This window comes from Macaca mulatta, chromosome 9 (assembly GCF_049350105.2).
Source record: "Macaca mulatta isolate MMU2019108-1 chromosome 9, T2T-MMU8v2.0, whole genome shotgun sequence".
Classification (NCBI taxonomy): domain Eukaryota; kingdom Metazoa; phylum Chordata; class Mammalia; order Primates; family Cercopithecidae; genus Macaca; species Macaca mulatta.
This window is the reverse complement of record NC_133414.1, coordinates 86,169,176-86,184,417: the sequence shown is the minus strand read 5'-3', so window position 1 is coordinate 86,184,417 and position 15,242 is coordinate 86,169,176. Positions and strand designations below refer to the sequence as shown.

At 38.1% G+C, this 15,242-nt stretch overlaps 1 protein-coding gene across 1 annotated transcript in view; it reads left to right on the top strand.

Annotated features, from left to right (window-relative positions):
• Positions 1 to 11,560, top strand: part of REEP3 (receptor accessory protein 3) — a 103,581-nt gene extending 92,021 nt beyond the window's left edge. The window contains 2 exon segments of the mRNA NM_001261663.1: positions 8,515 to 8,660; positions 10,039 to 11,560. Of these exon segments, the coding sequence (NP_001248592.1) occupies positions 8,515 to 8,660; positions 10,039 to 10,095 (203 nt within the window). The 3' untranslated portion in view covers positions 10,096 to 11,560.
• The last annotated feature ends 3,682 nt before the right edge of the window (positions 11,561 to 15,242 follow it).

Here is a 15,242-nt window from a genome sequence, read left to right as displayed (position 1 = left end):
AAAATCATCTTTAAAACCAATTTGAAAAATTTGAAAAAAAAAAACCTGTTCCTCCTTAAAAAGGAAAAATACCTCTGCAAAAACAATTTTTTTTTTATTAGCTGAGCATGGTGGTACTCACCCAGCTACTTGGGAGGTAGATGGGAAAATCACTTCAGCCCAGAAGTCGAGGCTACAGTGAGCCATGATCACAGCACTGCACTCCAGACTAGGTGACAGAGCAAGACCCTTTCTCAGGAAAAAAGAAAAAATAATGAGCTTTCTTCCAAAAATGAATACCTTTACAAAGTTTTGACTATTATCTAAGAGGTAGTGATCAAGCATTGGCCATTGATTAAGGCAGCGATGCCTTTGAGAGCAAGGAACCATCAGTCTTATTAGTACATTAATAATGTAAAAGTAGTTCCTAATGTAGACATTTCCTTTTTTTATTTTTTTTGTTTTTGTTTTTGTTGTTTATATATTTTGAAATAGGATCTCACTCTGTCACTCAGGCTGGAGTGCAGTGGTACAATCTCTACTCACTGCAGCTTTGACTTCCCAGGTTCAAGTGAGCCTGTCTCAGCCTCCCAGGAAGCTGGGACTACAGGTATGCACCACCATTCCCTGCTAATTTTTCCATTTTTTGTAGAGACGGGGCTTCACCATGTTACCCAGACTGGCCTCAAACTCCTGGGCTCAAGCAGTCTGCATGTCTCGGCCTCCCAGAGTGCTGGGTGGGATTGCAGGCATGTGCCACACCACCTGGCCTTGGTATTTCTTAATATGCATTTAAAATTAGGTGGTCAGGCACAGTGGCTCACACCTGTAATGCCAGAGCTTTGGGAGGCCAAGGTGGGTGGATTCCCTGAGGTTAGGCGTTCGAGACCAGCCTGGCCAACATGGCGAAACCCTGTCTCCACCAAAAATACAAAAATTAGCCAGATGTGGTTGTGTATGCCTGGAGTCCCAGCTATCCGGGAGGCTGAGGCAGGAGAATTGCTTGAACCCAGGAGACAAAGGTTGCTATGAGCTGAGATCACACCACTGCACTCCAGCCTGAGTGACAGAGAGACACTCTACCTCAAAAAAAAAAAAAATAGGTATATTGATTTTGATTATGGAATCTGCTGTATGTATTATATTTTGCTGATTTAGACCAAGTATCTTAGACCAGAGTCCTTTTTTAGCAGTTTATTCATAATCATACCCAAGGATTGGCTAAGAATTATGTTCTAAGTAGGTAAATAAAAACAGGTTTATAAGGGTGAAAATTCATAATACTATTTTTATGGTGCTCACCTTTTTTTTTTTTTTTTTTTTTTTTTTTTTTTTTTTTTTTTTTTTTTTGAGATGGAATCTATCTCTGTCACTCAGGCTGGTGTGCAGTGGCACGATCTCGACTCACTGCAACCTCCGCCTCCCAGGTTCATGAGATTCTCCTGCCTTAGCCTTCCTGAGTATCTGGGATTACAGGTGTGCGCCACCACGCCTGGTTAATTTTTATATTTTTAGTAGAGACGGGGTTTCACCATGTTGGTCAGGCTGGTCTCGAACTCCTGACCTTGTGATCCGCCCACTTCAGCTTCCCAAAGTGCTGGGATTACAGGCATGAGCCATCGCACCCGGCCACCTACCAAATTTTATATCTATGACTAAAATATTTTAAAATATTGACTTGCTGTTTAGTTCTTAAATTTCAAATCATGAATTTAAATAAGTTTTATAAAAATATGAAGTATGTGGTAGCAGTATGAGAAAGATACTTGTTCAGTTATGAAAGGTACTTGTTCAGAGTTATAAACTCTGCGCAGTTTCCAATTTTTCTACAGAATGGTATATATTCTGAGCCTTTCTTCCCTAAGGAAACACTTTCATCAAAACTTTCTCTCTTGACCATATTTTTAACAAAGCAGTATGGTTCTAGGACCGGAATAGGTGAAGAGAAGTTAATAATAGATCATCTAGATAGACACAAACCCAGGTGTACATGGAAATCTATCAAATGAGAACGACAATCTTTCAAATTAGTGGAGGAAAGACAGATTATTTAATAAGTTATGCTGGGATAACTGTTAGACTGCTAGAAGATGGAGTAGAGAATGAAGTTATATCTCTGCCTCAAATCTTAGATCAAAATAAATTCTTAAAAGATTAAGATTTAAGTATAAAAAAATTAAACTATGTAGTAGGAAGTCCCTGTGAATTTTTTTATAATCTTAAGATAGATAAAATTTCTTAAGCATGATATCAAAACCAGAAACCATAATGGAATAGTTTTTAAGATTTTCCTACATAAAAAATATATAAAATTATAATATGGGGGGAAAACATAAAAATGACAAACTACAAACTGTCAGAAGTATTCCCATCATATGTTACAGGCAAAGAGTTCAGAGTCAACAATCCAGTAACCCTCACAAACCAATTATTGTCAATGCTACCAAAGAATACAATTGGTCAAGAAATATATGAAAGAGATTCTCAGCCTCAGATAATCAAAAAATAGTAATAATAATAATTGTCATTTGCCAGATTGGCAAAAAAAAAAAATGTTTTTAATTAACAGTGCTCTGTGTTGGGAACTGTTTCAGTTATCTAGTTATCTATTGCTGCATAATAAGCCACCCCAAAACAGCAGCTTGAAACAATCATGGTCATTTATCTTGCCCACAGATCTGGGGGTGACTTGACTTGGCAAAGCAGTTCTTGCTCAGGGTCTCCTGCAGCTGTGGTCTGACAGCAGCTGGGCTAGAGTTACAATCTCAAAGAGAGCTCACACATCTGCTGTCTGAGCTGAAAAGAGTCAAGCAGCTGCTGGCTAGAATGGTTGGAGCCTCTCAGCCATCTCCCTCTATGTTCTCTCCATGTGGTCTCTAAGGGTGGTTAGATTTCTTACCTGGCAGCTGAAGCCTCCCAGGCCAGTGTGCCGAGAGAAACTTGCAGAAGTCCTAGAAGCAGCATCACTTCCGTCACATGTTTTGTGGCGATTTGTTGAGGCAAGTACAAAGGCCTCTGAAATGTTAAGGGAAGGGAAGAGGAATGTCAGAGAATCTGTAGACATGTTTTAAAACCACTACAGCAAGCCTGTTGAGAAACACTCTTAGGCACTTTTTATGAGTTTAAAATGGAATAATCCTTTTGGATGACAATCTGGCAGTAATCATCATAATTTATTCCCTTTAGCTCAGCAAGAAACTTTTAAGAATATGTCATAAGGAAATAATCAGACAAGTGTTCAAATATGCATGTACAACAATGTTCATCTCGTTGTTTATAATAACAAATATTGGAATGAACGAAATGCCTAGGAGAAATGATTAAGCAAAAGGTGGTTTATTAGCTGTGAAACATAACAATGTCAATCTATACTTAATGATATGAAAATATATCCAGATTGTAGGGAAAAAACAATAATAAGTAGATGATGAAATGGATTAATATACCTAATTTGTTTAATGTATATACATAAGAGAAAGTTTGGAAGGGTATTACTAAAATGGTAACAGTGTTTAGCCCTGAGTAGTGAGCTTTTTCATTTGTTATTGTTTTTTAAATTAACCTATTAATCTTAAAATCAGAAGTAAATCAGCCGTACTCTCCTTTAAAAAAAATAAGTTATTCATTTTCAGGTTTTAAGTTAAACAGAAAATGTATTTTTTTTTTAAATATATTAATGGAGATGGGATCTCAGTATGTTGCCCAAGCTGGTCTCAAATTCCTCAGTTCAAGTGATCTTCCCACCTCTGCTTCCCAAAGTGCTAGGATTACAGGCATGAGTAACCAAGCCCAGCCAGAAAATGTATATTTTAATGAAAATATTTGACTTGATTCTAGTGTCTCCACGCTCTTCGATTCAAAGATTGGTTAATAAATTGCTAAATTAAACTTTTTTTTTTTTTTCCTGAGGTGGAGTCTCACTCTGTCGCCCAGGCTGGAGTGCAGTGGCGCGATCTCAGCTCACTGCAGCCTCCACCTCCCAGGTTCAAGCGATTCTCTGCCCCAGCCTCCCGAGTAGCTGGGATTACAGGCACGTGCCATCACACCCAGCTAATTTTTGTATTTTTTAGTAGAGATGGGGTTTTGCCATATTGGCCAGGCTAGTCTCAAACTACTGGCCTCAAGTCATCCACCCGCCTCGGCCTCCCAAAGTGCTGGGATTACAGGCGTGAGCCACCGCACCTGGCCTAAACTTGTTAATTTCATTTCCCAATAAATTCTAATTTTGGCTCCTTGCTCTGTCCTCACTCTCTGTGGACTCTGTCATTTCTGACCTGCTATACTAAGTAACCTCCCCAGTTAGGCTCCCTGCCCTCAGCCTTATCCATTTCTGATTCATTTTCCAAAGTGCAAGAAGAATATTTTACACAGCCCAAGTCTAATCATGTTACTCTTCTGCTTAAAACATTTCAGTACTTTCCCCGAGCCTCCAGAGGCTTCACTGCTCTCTGATGAAGTCCAAACTAGATAGCATGGTATATTAACTCCCCAGCCTTGTTCTCCTACTCCATCGAGTGCTAGTCATACAGAATCATGACTCTTTGAGGATTTAGCTTAGCCACCACCTCCTACAAGGCCTTCTCTCATAACCCACCCTTTCCAACCCACCCCATGCTGATTACATTCTCTTACTGTATGCCCCCCCAGCACCTTATCATTAGCTTATAGCATTTATTACAGTATCATAATGCCCATTGCATTCTGTTTCCCCTATTGGACCCTAAATTTTTTGAGGGTAGAAAAAGACAGCTATGCCTGTAATCCCAGCACTTTGGGAGGCCGAGACGGGTGGATCACGAGGTCAGGAGATCGAGACCATCCTGGCGAACACGGTGAAACCCCGTCTCTACTAAAAAAAATACAAAAAACTAGCCGGGCGAGATGGCGGGCGCCTGTAGTCCCAGTTACTCGGGAGGCTGAGGCAGGAGAATGGCGTGAACCCGGGAGGCGGAGCTTGCAGTGAGCTGAGATCCGGCCACTGCACTCCAGCCCGGGCGACAGAGCGAGACTCCGCCTCAAAAAAAAAAAAAAAAAAAAAAAAAAGAAAAAGACAGCTATGTCTTTTTCATCTTTGTATCCTCATAATTCAGTACACTGCCTTATTCATAATATAATTTTTAAAATACTTGGAGTAATGAATCAATCCATCACTTTTCCTGAAGCTGTAATTAGAAAGCTAATAAGATTTTTTTTTAGCCGGAATTAGGAAAAAAGAAAAAAATAAGATGTATAATCAGCCTTTGAACGAAATTCCAATTCCTAATCATACAAAATAAGAGGCAGTTAAAATAGCAAGGACTGTGTTTGTTGAACTGTGCTCTTATGCTACATTTGTGGCCTTAGAGAAATTGTTTATCACAGTTACTTCCTTTCTGACTTTTTCCTTGATTCCTCATTCTGTTTTACCATATTGGGATCAGGAATACTATATAAGCAACATCAATAGAAAAAAAAAACTCTAGAAATGACAACCTAAACTTTAAACCTCGTTCGTTTTTCTCAATTATAAAATGAACATTTTTTAAAAATAAGAATTTGGCAAGTAAAAAAAGAAAAAATGAAAAAATTTAGAAACACCTAAAAGCTCACTTCCATGAGATATAATCGTTTCATTTATGTTTTTCCTTTGTTTGTTTCTATACGTACATTTTTTTTCCACACTTAATATTATTTCAGGAGCTTTTTCCCAGGACCACTGACCCATCCCCTTTCTGGTCACACTGGCCTCCTTGCAGTTCTTCTAAGCAATCCCCAAGCCCTAGCTACTCTCCTCAGTGCCTCTGTGCATGCTGTCTCTTCTACCCAGAACACACACACTTCCTTGGACCAGTGCAAGAAAACAAAGGATCTTGGCCTAAATAATGACTGATTCCACTTCCAAATCTCCTCTGACTTCTAGCCTAGAAGTCTAAGAGCATAAAATTATACTTGACTAATATACAATTCAAGTTGCTTATTATGAGAGTAACAAGCTTATTCATGACTCTTTGTAGTTTTCTTAGTGATTCTCAAATTATTCATGTCTTAGAAGAGCAGACCAATAAACATGTATTCAATTTTTTTAAATATGTGTGTTTTTTGAAACAGGCTATAATGCAGTGGCATGATCACAGCTCACTGCAGCCTTGACTCCCCAGGCTCAGGTGATCCTCCCACCTCAGCCTTTGGAGTAGCTAGGACTACAGGTGCACAACACCATGCCCAGCTAATTTTTGTATTTTTTCACCATGTTGCCCAGGCTGAAGAACTCCTAAGCTTAAGTGATCCGCCTGACTTCCCAAAGTGCTGGCATTACAGGCATGAGCCACCACCAAGCCCAGCCCAGTTTTATTTTTTATCACATGCATGGAATCTATCCCATGCCTTCTCCTGAGCCTGGAAATCCTTCTCCTTTTTTTTTTTTTTTTTTTTTTTTTTTTTGTGGAGACGAAGTCTTTTTTTTTTTTGAGACGGAGTCTCGCTCTGTCGCCCAGGCTGGAGTGCAGTGGCCGGATCTCAGCTCACTGCAAGCTCCGCCTCCCGGGTTCACGCCATTCTCCTGCCTCAGTCTCCCGAGTAGCTGGGACTACAGGCGCCCGCCACCTCGCCCGGCTAGTTTTTTGTATTTTTTAGTAGAGATGGGGTTTCACCGTGTTAGCCAGGATGGTCTCGATCTCCTGACCTCGTGATCCGCCCGTCTCGGCCTCCCAAAGTGCTGGGATTACAGGCTTGAGCCACCGCGCCCGGCCGGAGACGAAGTCTTGCTCTGTCACCCAAGCTGGAGTGCAGTGACACAATCTCCATTCACTGCAACCTCCACTTCCTGGGCTCAAGTGATTCTTCTGCCTCAGCCTCCCAAGTAGCTGGGATTACAGGCTCCTGCCACCACACCCAGCTAATTTCTGTATTTTTAATAGACTCGGGTGTTTCACCATGTTGGCCAGGCTGGTCTCGAATTCCTGACCTCAGGTGATCTGCCCACCTTGGCCTCCCAAAGTGCTGGAATTACAGGTGTGAGCCACTGCACCTGGCTGGAAGTCCTTCCACTTTCTCCTCACCTGAAGATTTAAGTATTTATGTTCCTTATCTTTGTTAAAGGAGAATTTATAACTTCATGGAGATTTCTTTTCTTTTTTTTTTTTTTTTTTTTGAGATGGAGACTCGCTCTGTCATCCAGACTGGAGTGCAGTGGCGCGATCTCAGCTCACTACAAACTCTGCCTCCCGGATTCACGCCATTATCCTGCCTCAGCCTCCCGAGCAGCTGGGACTACAGCTGCCTGCTACCACGCCTGGCTAATTTTTTTGTATTTTTAGTAGAGGTGGGGTTTCACCATGTTAGCCAGGATGGTCTCGATCTCCTGACCTCATGATCTGCCCGCCTTGGCCTCCCAAAGTACTGGTATTGCAGGCGTGAGCCACCGCGCCTGGCCACTTCATGGGGATTTCTAATCTCACCCCTTTCTTTATAACCTACTTAGTACTCTGGTTGCCTGAGACTTGGGCCCCTGTCTTGCTGTCTCCAGCATCCTCAGGCGGTGGTTCTCAAAGTATGGACCAGAGACCATGAGCACAAGCATTACCTGGGAACTTGTCAGAAATGCAGATTCTCAGCCCCACCTCAAATCTGCTGAATCAGAAGTTCTGGGGATGTCAGAACTTGTATTAACAGGTTCTCTAGGTACTCTAGCGTGCTCAAGTTTGAGAACCTTAGCTTGAGGGTTGAAAGAGTTTTTGTCCTTGAGGCCAAGCCTCAAGATGCTCTCATACTTCCTGACAATAACCATCCTGACTGTGTGGATGTTTGCATATTGGCCCGTAGTAAGTCTTTATAGCTACACATAACAGCCTTCTAGCATACTCGCATGATCTCTCATTGCTCTGCCTGATTCTATTTTGTTTGACTAATATCTGTCACATAGTCTGTGGTACTTCTAATTACTGCAGCCTACCTGGCTGAGTTTTTTCTCAACAACTGCAACAGCAGCTAACATCCTCATCCTCATCACCTGCCCCCGGTGACCTTATTTTGCCCAAAGTTCTAGCCCCCTGGGGTCTTCCTCAACACCTTAAGTAAACCCTACCATTCCCAGTCTTGACAAAAGATGACACGTAGAAGGGAAAAGCCTTAATTCCTAATTCAAGGCAAAAGTGCAAATGACAGACTAAAACACAAATGCTTGGGTTGAATTCATGAAGAGGAGAAAAGGTGGGAAGAGACTTTTTCCTCTACATCTATTTATAGTCTCGAACTTTTTAACAAGATGATGTGTTACCTACTCAAAAATAAATTATTTTATTATTATTTTTAAAAATGCATAGTAAAAATAAGAATGATCAGGGAAATTTTCCTGGAGGAAATGAGTTATGAGTTTCACCTGGAATAGTGCAAGAGGCAAAGCTTATAATGATAAAGGGTATGCAGCACATTCCAGATGCAAAAAGAGTAACTGGGGGAAATGCAAACCATACAAAGAACTGTACACAGATGGGGCAAAGAGCCAGCACTGACTGGTGTCCTTTTACCAAAACATGCTGTTTTTGACAACTTGTTTAGGTTATGGAATTCCACTGAAAGATGGAGATGAGAAAACAGATGAGGAAGCAGACGGGCCATATTCAGATGATGAGATGTTAACACACAAAGGACTTCGAAGATCACAAAGCATGAAATCTGTGAAAACCACCAAAGGCCGCAAAGAGGTTAGTTAAGTGTAGAGCTGTTTTCCTAATGATTAAACGATTTCTCTGCTGCATTATCATTTAGAGTATTAATGATCCATAAATGAAGGATTGGAATGGTAGAACAGCAGTTGGATGATTTTTTTTTTTTTAACTTTTTTGGGGATAGAGCTTTTTTGCTCTGTCAACCAAATTGGAGTGCAGTGTGGTGTAATCACAGTTTACTGCAGCCTCAAATTCCTAGGCTCAAGCAGTCCTCCCACCTCAGTCTCCCAAGTAGCTGGAACTACAGGCACACGCCACCACACCTGGCTCATTTTTTCCTTGTTTGTAGATGGGGTTTCACCATGTTGCCCAGGCTGGTCTCCAACACCTGGCCTCAAGCAATCCTCTCGCTTCTGCCTCTCGAAGTGCTGGGATTCCAGGCGTGAGCCATCTCACCCGGCCAGCAGTTTATTTTATTTATTTATTTTTTTTTTGAGACAGAGTCTTGCTCTGTCGCCCAGGCTGGAGTGCAGTGTCCTGATCTCAGCTCACTGCAAGCTCCGCCTCCTGGGTTTACGCCATTCTCCTGTCTCAGCCTCCCGAGTAGCTGGGACTACAGGCGCCCGCCACCTCGCCCGGCAACGTTTTTTGTATTTTTTAGTAGAGACGGGGGTTCACCCTGGTAGCCAGGATGGTCTCAATCTTCTGACCTCGTGATCCGCCTGTCTCGGCCTCCCAAAGGGCTGGGATTACAGGCTTGAGCCACTGCGCCCAGGCTATATTTAAAATTCTTTATTCAGATCGATGTTTCAGGATATCAGGAAATTTTGAAAATAGTAAGCTCTTGATCTTCCGCTATAAGTAGAAAATGGCATTCTCATTTAGCAAATCACATAGTTCAAATACCCAGTCCCAGAACTATGCATAAACAAAGAAAGCAACGAACAAAATTAACCACACAGTTTTGCTTTCAACTAATGCTACATGAAGATTAAATAGTAAACAGTTAACCATAACATACTGTCTTTGTACCGAGAAAGCAGTGGAGAACTGCGAATGGCCTCTGATCATTATAATCAATGTTCATTGACATTGTACTAAGCAAAACATAAATAATAGGATTAATGTTTTTATGTTACATTAGTGTTTTTATGTTATTAGTAATAATAATCTGTAACATATATGTAACATGTTATTAGTAATAATAATCTGTAACATATATCTAAATAGTGCCAACTACATTTTTATGAGCTGATAAGTAGTGCTCATTTATTAGGATAATTTATTCTTTATATCAAAAAGGTAAAAAAATCACTATGAACTATTAAATCTGATGTAATTTTTAAAGTAATCACCTAATTCTTTTTTTTTTTTTTTGATCTAATTCTTAACAATAAAACATTTCTCTCTTCAGGTACGGTACGGGTCACTGAAATATAAAGTGAAGAAGCGACCACAAGTGTATTTTTAGTCATCTACACTTCAAATATCCTAAGACAGATTATGCTAAATACATCGACTTCATCTTCTAACATGATATATTCAGGATTTACACATTAAAATGATTATTTAAATTGTGGCAGTGATGGGATTTACTTTCATGAATTTAAATCGTTTTTATTTCTTTAACAATTGCTTCCAAATATTGACTACTAAAGGCAGTTCTGCAAGATGTACTAATATGTATATTAGAAATTATAGAAAATCATGTTGTCCATTTTCAAATTCATCAACAGCATAGAGTGCCTGAGATATAAGATGAAACACAAATCCACAGTATACTTGAAAGGAGTCTTTTTATGGTTCAGGATAAATCAGCCTTTGTGATGTACTGTGTTTACTTCCTTTTGTGTTATATCTGGTAATTAAATAGGCCCCAGATCCAGCAGTGACATAATAAGGACATAATGTAATATAATAAAGTATGTTTTATATATTCTTTAAATTTTTACTTGTATAATACTTTCTAGTTTTTCCACCATCAGCTGAAAGTTTTTGAAACAAATATTTGAAAACCAGGTATCCACACATAGCACTTTTATTCCTGACTAGTTTTGCACACTTGAAAATTGTTTACTTATTTTACAACTGTTTTACTGATGCTATCTTTATTGTTGTTTGCCGTATTCTGACATGTCAAATCTATGCCTTGAATTATATCATCTGTTTTCCTGTGGGTTTCATTTGTTAAATTCATTGGATTTTAATAATATAAAAGCATACCTAATTGTTCAGTTTTAACTATTTTTAATTATCTTCTTAACAAATAAGAAGTTACTTTAATTAACCTATATTTAGCTATACAGAGTAGTTGAATTTAACATGTTTTTGTCAACACCAATTATGTTTTCAGCTTTTAAAAATGGTAGCTTTTGTGAAATAGAATCAGTAACCAGTATAGCACTTATATCCCTTCTAACTCATGCAATTTTTCTCAGCCAGTCCATTCACAAGCTTGGCATTGATATGTGCTGCTAGTTTATAAATTGGCTTTGACGAAAATCATTTGAATCTCTTCTGGCTGAGATAATTTGCCAATGCAAAATACAGTTGTCATTAATCCTACACATTAAAAACTATTAGAAACATATTACTTTTTAACTGTAAATCTCAAAGAGATTTTGAGTTATCGAACTCTTAAGGCTTTTTTAGCTTGAACTGATAACTATGCATTATGAACCCTAAGTCAATATATTTTTGGTGGTAGTGATCAATAATCAAATTTGTACTTATTATGCTTGTTCAGGTAATTTATTTGACTGTTCTATTTGTTTGTCCAAAAGATAAAATGATGAGAGAGATTTGAGAGATCTTTGATCTGTCTCCCTTTTAAGAAATGAAGCCAGCTGGTAATGTATATTCAGGACCTCCTCAGAGTATTGGCCAAGAATATAATGTTTACACAGGAGTACCTTGGTATAATGCATACATTGTCTCATGATAATAGTCATAAAATATTTTATGGATAATTTCACATTCTTCATATATAGCAATAAGTAAAATTCAGTTTTTTTTCCCCCAAAGTTTAATTCTGAATAACTCTATCTACTTTACCCTAACTAATTTTTAGCCTCTTCGTTTCTGGAAGGACTCTAATTTGTATTCCAAATTCCTATGAATCCTAATTGTAAATTATCTGAAGAGAGTTTTATTTATATGACCTGGTACTAGACTTCTTAATATAACTGTTACACTCTCCTTGTGTTTCCTACTCAGAGGCAGTATCATCTGAAGTTTCCTAATAAGGTCATGTGAGTCAAGAACTTTATCTGTGGGAGCTGATTTGCACGTTTTTTTGTTTTGTTTTTTTTTTTTTTTGAGACGGAATCTTGCTCTGTCGCCAGGCTGGAGTACAGTGGCGCGATCTTGGCTCACTGCAACCTCCGCCTCACGGGTTCCAGCGATTCTCCTGCCTCAGCCGCCCGAGTAGCTGGGACTATAGGCATGTGCTACCATGCCCAGCTAATTTTTGTCTTTTTCGTAGAGAGGGGTTTAACCATGTTGCCCAGGATGGTCTCCATCTCTTGACCTCGTGATCTGCCCGCCTCGGCCTCCCAAAGTGCTGGGATTACAGGCATGAGCCACCACACCCAGCCATTTTATCTCTTTAAAGTCTAGTCTCAGTATTAAACCTATTCTTTAGTAAACTCGTATTACTGTTCTAAACTGAAGAAATTATTTATTCCTCTGTACTTCTAGACTCAAAATGCTTTATCAAAGATAGTCTCAAAGAGGAAGTACAAGTCCTGTTTAACTGTACTCTTTCACATTCACAGTGCTTCCTCTGATATCCTTCCTCACATCATTATACAGTTAATATCATTTTACTCTTCTTTCTCTTTTACATTTCTTAAATTTTGGTTCTTTTCCCTTACATGTGTTTTAGCGGGCCCTTTTCTTCGAACTTTGTCTAATTAGCCTATACATTTTTGTTTATTTTAAGATAGAACAGATCTTTTTTTGTTTCTCCTTTTAAGTCTATTGGTTTTTAAAGAGGTAAATGTATCCATAGACCACAGTGCCTTGTTTTTTCCTCTGCCAGCACATGGAGCATGGGCATTAGATGCACAAATCTATTTAGGGAACTATTTTGGTAGCTGTTTGAGTTTATCCAGAAATTGCAGCTGGTATTTTATTTTGCCATACATTTACTCAACTTGTCCATTAGTATTTAACTATTTCCAGAGTTTGTTTAGAAGTAAGAATTGACCCATTCTTTAGTTTACCATATTTTTCCTGGTATAAAAAGGAGCCAGAAATAAGCCTTATTGCTAAATAATTAATTATGTAAGCCCACCTAGGTCCTGCATAAGATCCCCCTCACATCACAATATATATATGTGTGTGTGTGTGTGTATTTGGCTAAAAAATTATACTGCCAATATTACTGATTATAAATACTTGACTACACTGATTGATGGGACAAAATGATTAAAGTATTTTCAGGGATCGTATTCCATATGTCACCACCAAAGATTTCTACAGTGTTATAAAGTATATAAATATTCCAAATTTCTGTGGTTAAATATTTTTTCTTTTTTTTCCTTTTTTAGAATAACCTAGTCTGTGCTTTACAAAAATGCTTGAACTTTTATGTTGTTAAGAAATATGTAATGATATCTTACATTAAGCATGAGTCTAATTTGTATTTTTAGTTGGAATGGACTAAATTTTCATTTGATTATCAGGAAAATTAAGGAATTATATATTTAAAAGCAATTTTCTGTGTTTTCTTTGTAAGTTGACTCATTTGTGAAGCAATTAGGTAAATTTTGAGATCATTGTTATTGTGGTTTGTAGTATATATTTCTTAGTAAATATCACTTAAGATTAAATTTTTCAGAAAGAAAATTATAGCTTTTTTCTCAAAATATTTTTAAGATTTAATCTTTTTGTAGTATGCTACAGATTTAATGTGTATTAACTCTTTTTTAAGCTATTGACCATGACTTAACCTTTTGTCTTCTAACACCTTTTAAATCTATGTACATTAATAGTTAAGAGAAAATAAGTTTCCCAATTTTTAATAATCTCTTTGTAAAGGCTATCTCTAAACCTAGTATGTGGGTAATTTTATAGGTGTGTTTTTTGAGAACTTTAATATAAAATAAACTCAGTTTATTTGTGGCAATTCATGTTTCTTTTTTTATGTCACAGTACATATGAATTGGTATTACTTATTACTATGTGTTGATTAAATATATGCACACACTTAGGATTACAAATCACAGAGCAAATTATGAAAATCATAAACATTCTGGTATGGTCATCCATAGGATTATGAAAAAGAAATACTGAATTGTTAAATTTGGATGTTAGAAAGGGAAGATAGGAAAAACAATGAGTACAGAAATCCTCACCATCAATTTGGATTGGTTAGCTGTCTCAGGCATAAAATGTGACACAAAATTCAGATTTATGTATCCTGGAAATGTTCTGGGGTTCCATCTGTTTTAAAGTTAGACGTCTGTCTGCCTCACATTTAAGCTTTAGAGAGAAATCCTATGTTTTAAGAAGTTTCTTTGTGTTACTTCATTATGACACATAATATGTGTTAAGGTCTTTCTAGATAGCATTTTAAATGGAATTATTTTCATTTTTATTATGAGGTATATACTTGTAATGTTCTAAAGAGGTTACAAATATAAATAAAAATTCAAAAGAACACAATATATGAACAGCATTTTTTTTTCAGTGTTTTAGTCTCCCTTTAAATCGTTCACTGTTCTTAAAAAAGAGATTCACAAAACAAACATCATGTCAGAGGCTGATGAATTGTTCCCTGGGAAAACATATTACCCCTTTACCTACCCATCAGTATTTTAGTCTTAAAACACTCTCCTTATGGTCTGTCTTTGGTAATGTTTTTTAAACTGCTTTTTATAAGGGAATGCTTTGAATTGAAATTTTAAAGCACAGGATTGATAATTGTTAGTGTAAATTACTAAAGGACCGTGCTCAACAAAAGCAGGAAAGTCAACCATGTGTACTCTGTTTGCCTTACAATCCCAGATTAAGAGAGAAAAAGGCAACATGTTATTTTGCCGTTATGTGCAAATCAAATCAGCCTCTATTTTTTTTAATTCAGAAATATCCATTGATTACCTATTTCTTATGAGAGCACTGTAAAGTAGCATAGAATTAATTTAAGGGAAATAATTCTTGCTGTTAATAAAATGAATTCACCATTACCAACCAAATCAATGTTTGGATTATTTGAGTAGTATTTGTTCTAGAATTTCTTCTTGGATACTGAATAATTCATGTGGTTCTCTCAGAGCAGCAGTTTTTGATTTTTAATTATTGGTTCCCTTCTCCTACCTCTTTTTTTTTTTTTTTTTTTTTTTGAGACGGAGTCTGGCTGTGTCTCCCAGGCTGGAGTGCGGTGGTGCGATCTCGGCTCACTGCAAGCTCCGCCTCCCGGGTTCACACCATTCTCCTGCCTCAGCCTCCCGAGTAGCTGGGACTACAGGTGCCGCCACCACGCCTGGCTAATTTTTTGTATTTTTAATAGAGACGGGATTTGACAGTGTTTGCCAGGATGGTCTCAATCTCCTGACCTCGTGATCCTCCCGCCTCGGCCTCCCAAAGTGCTGTGATTACAGGCGTGAGCCACTG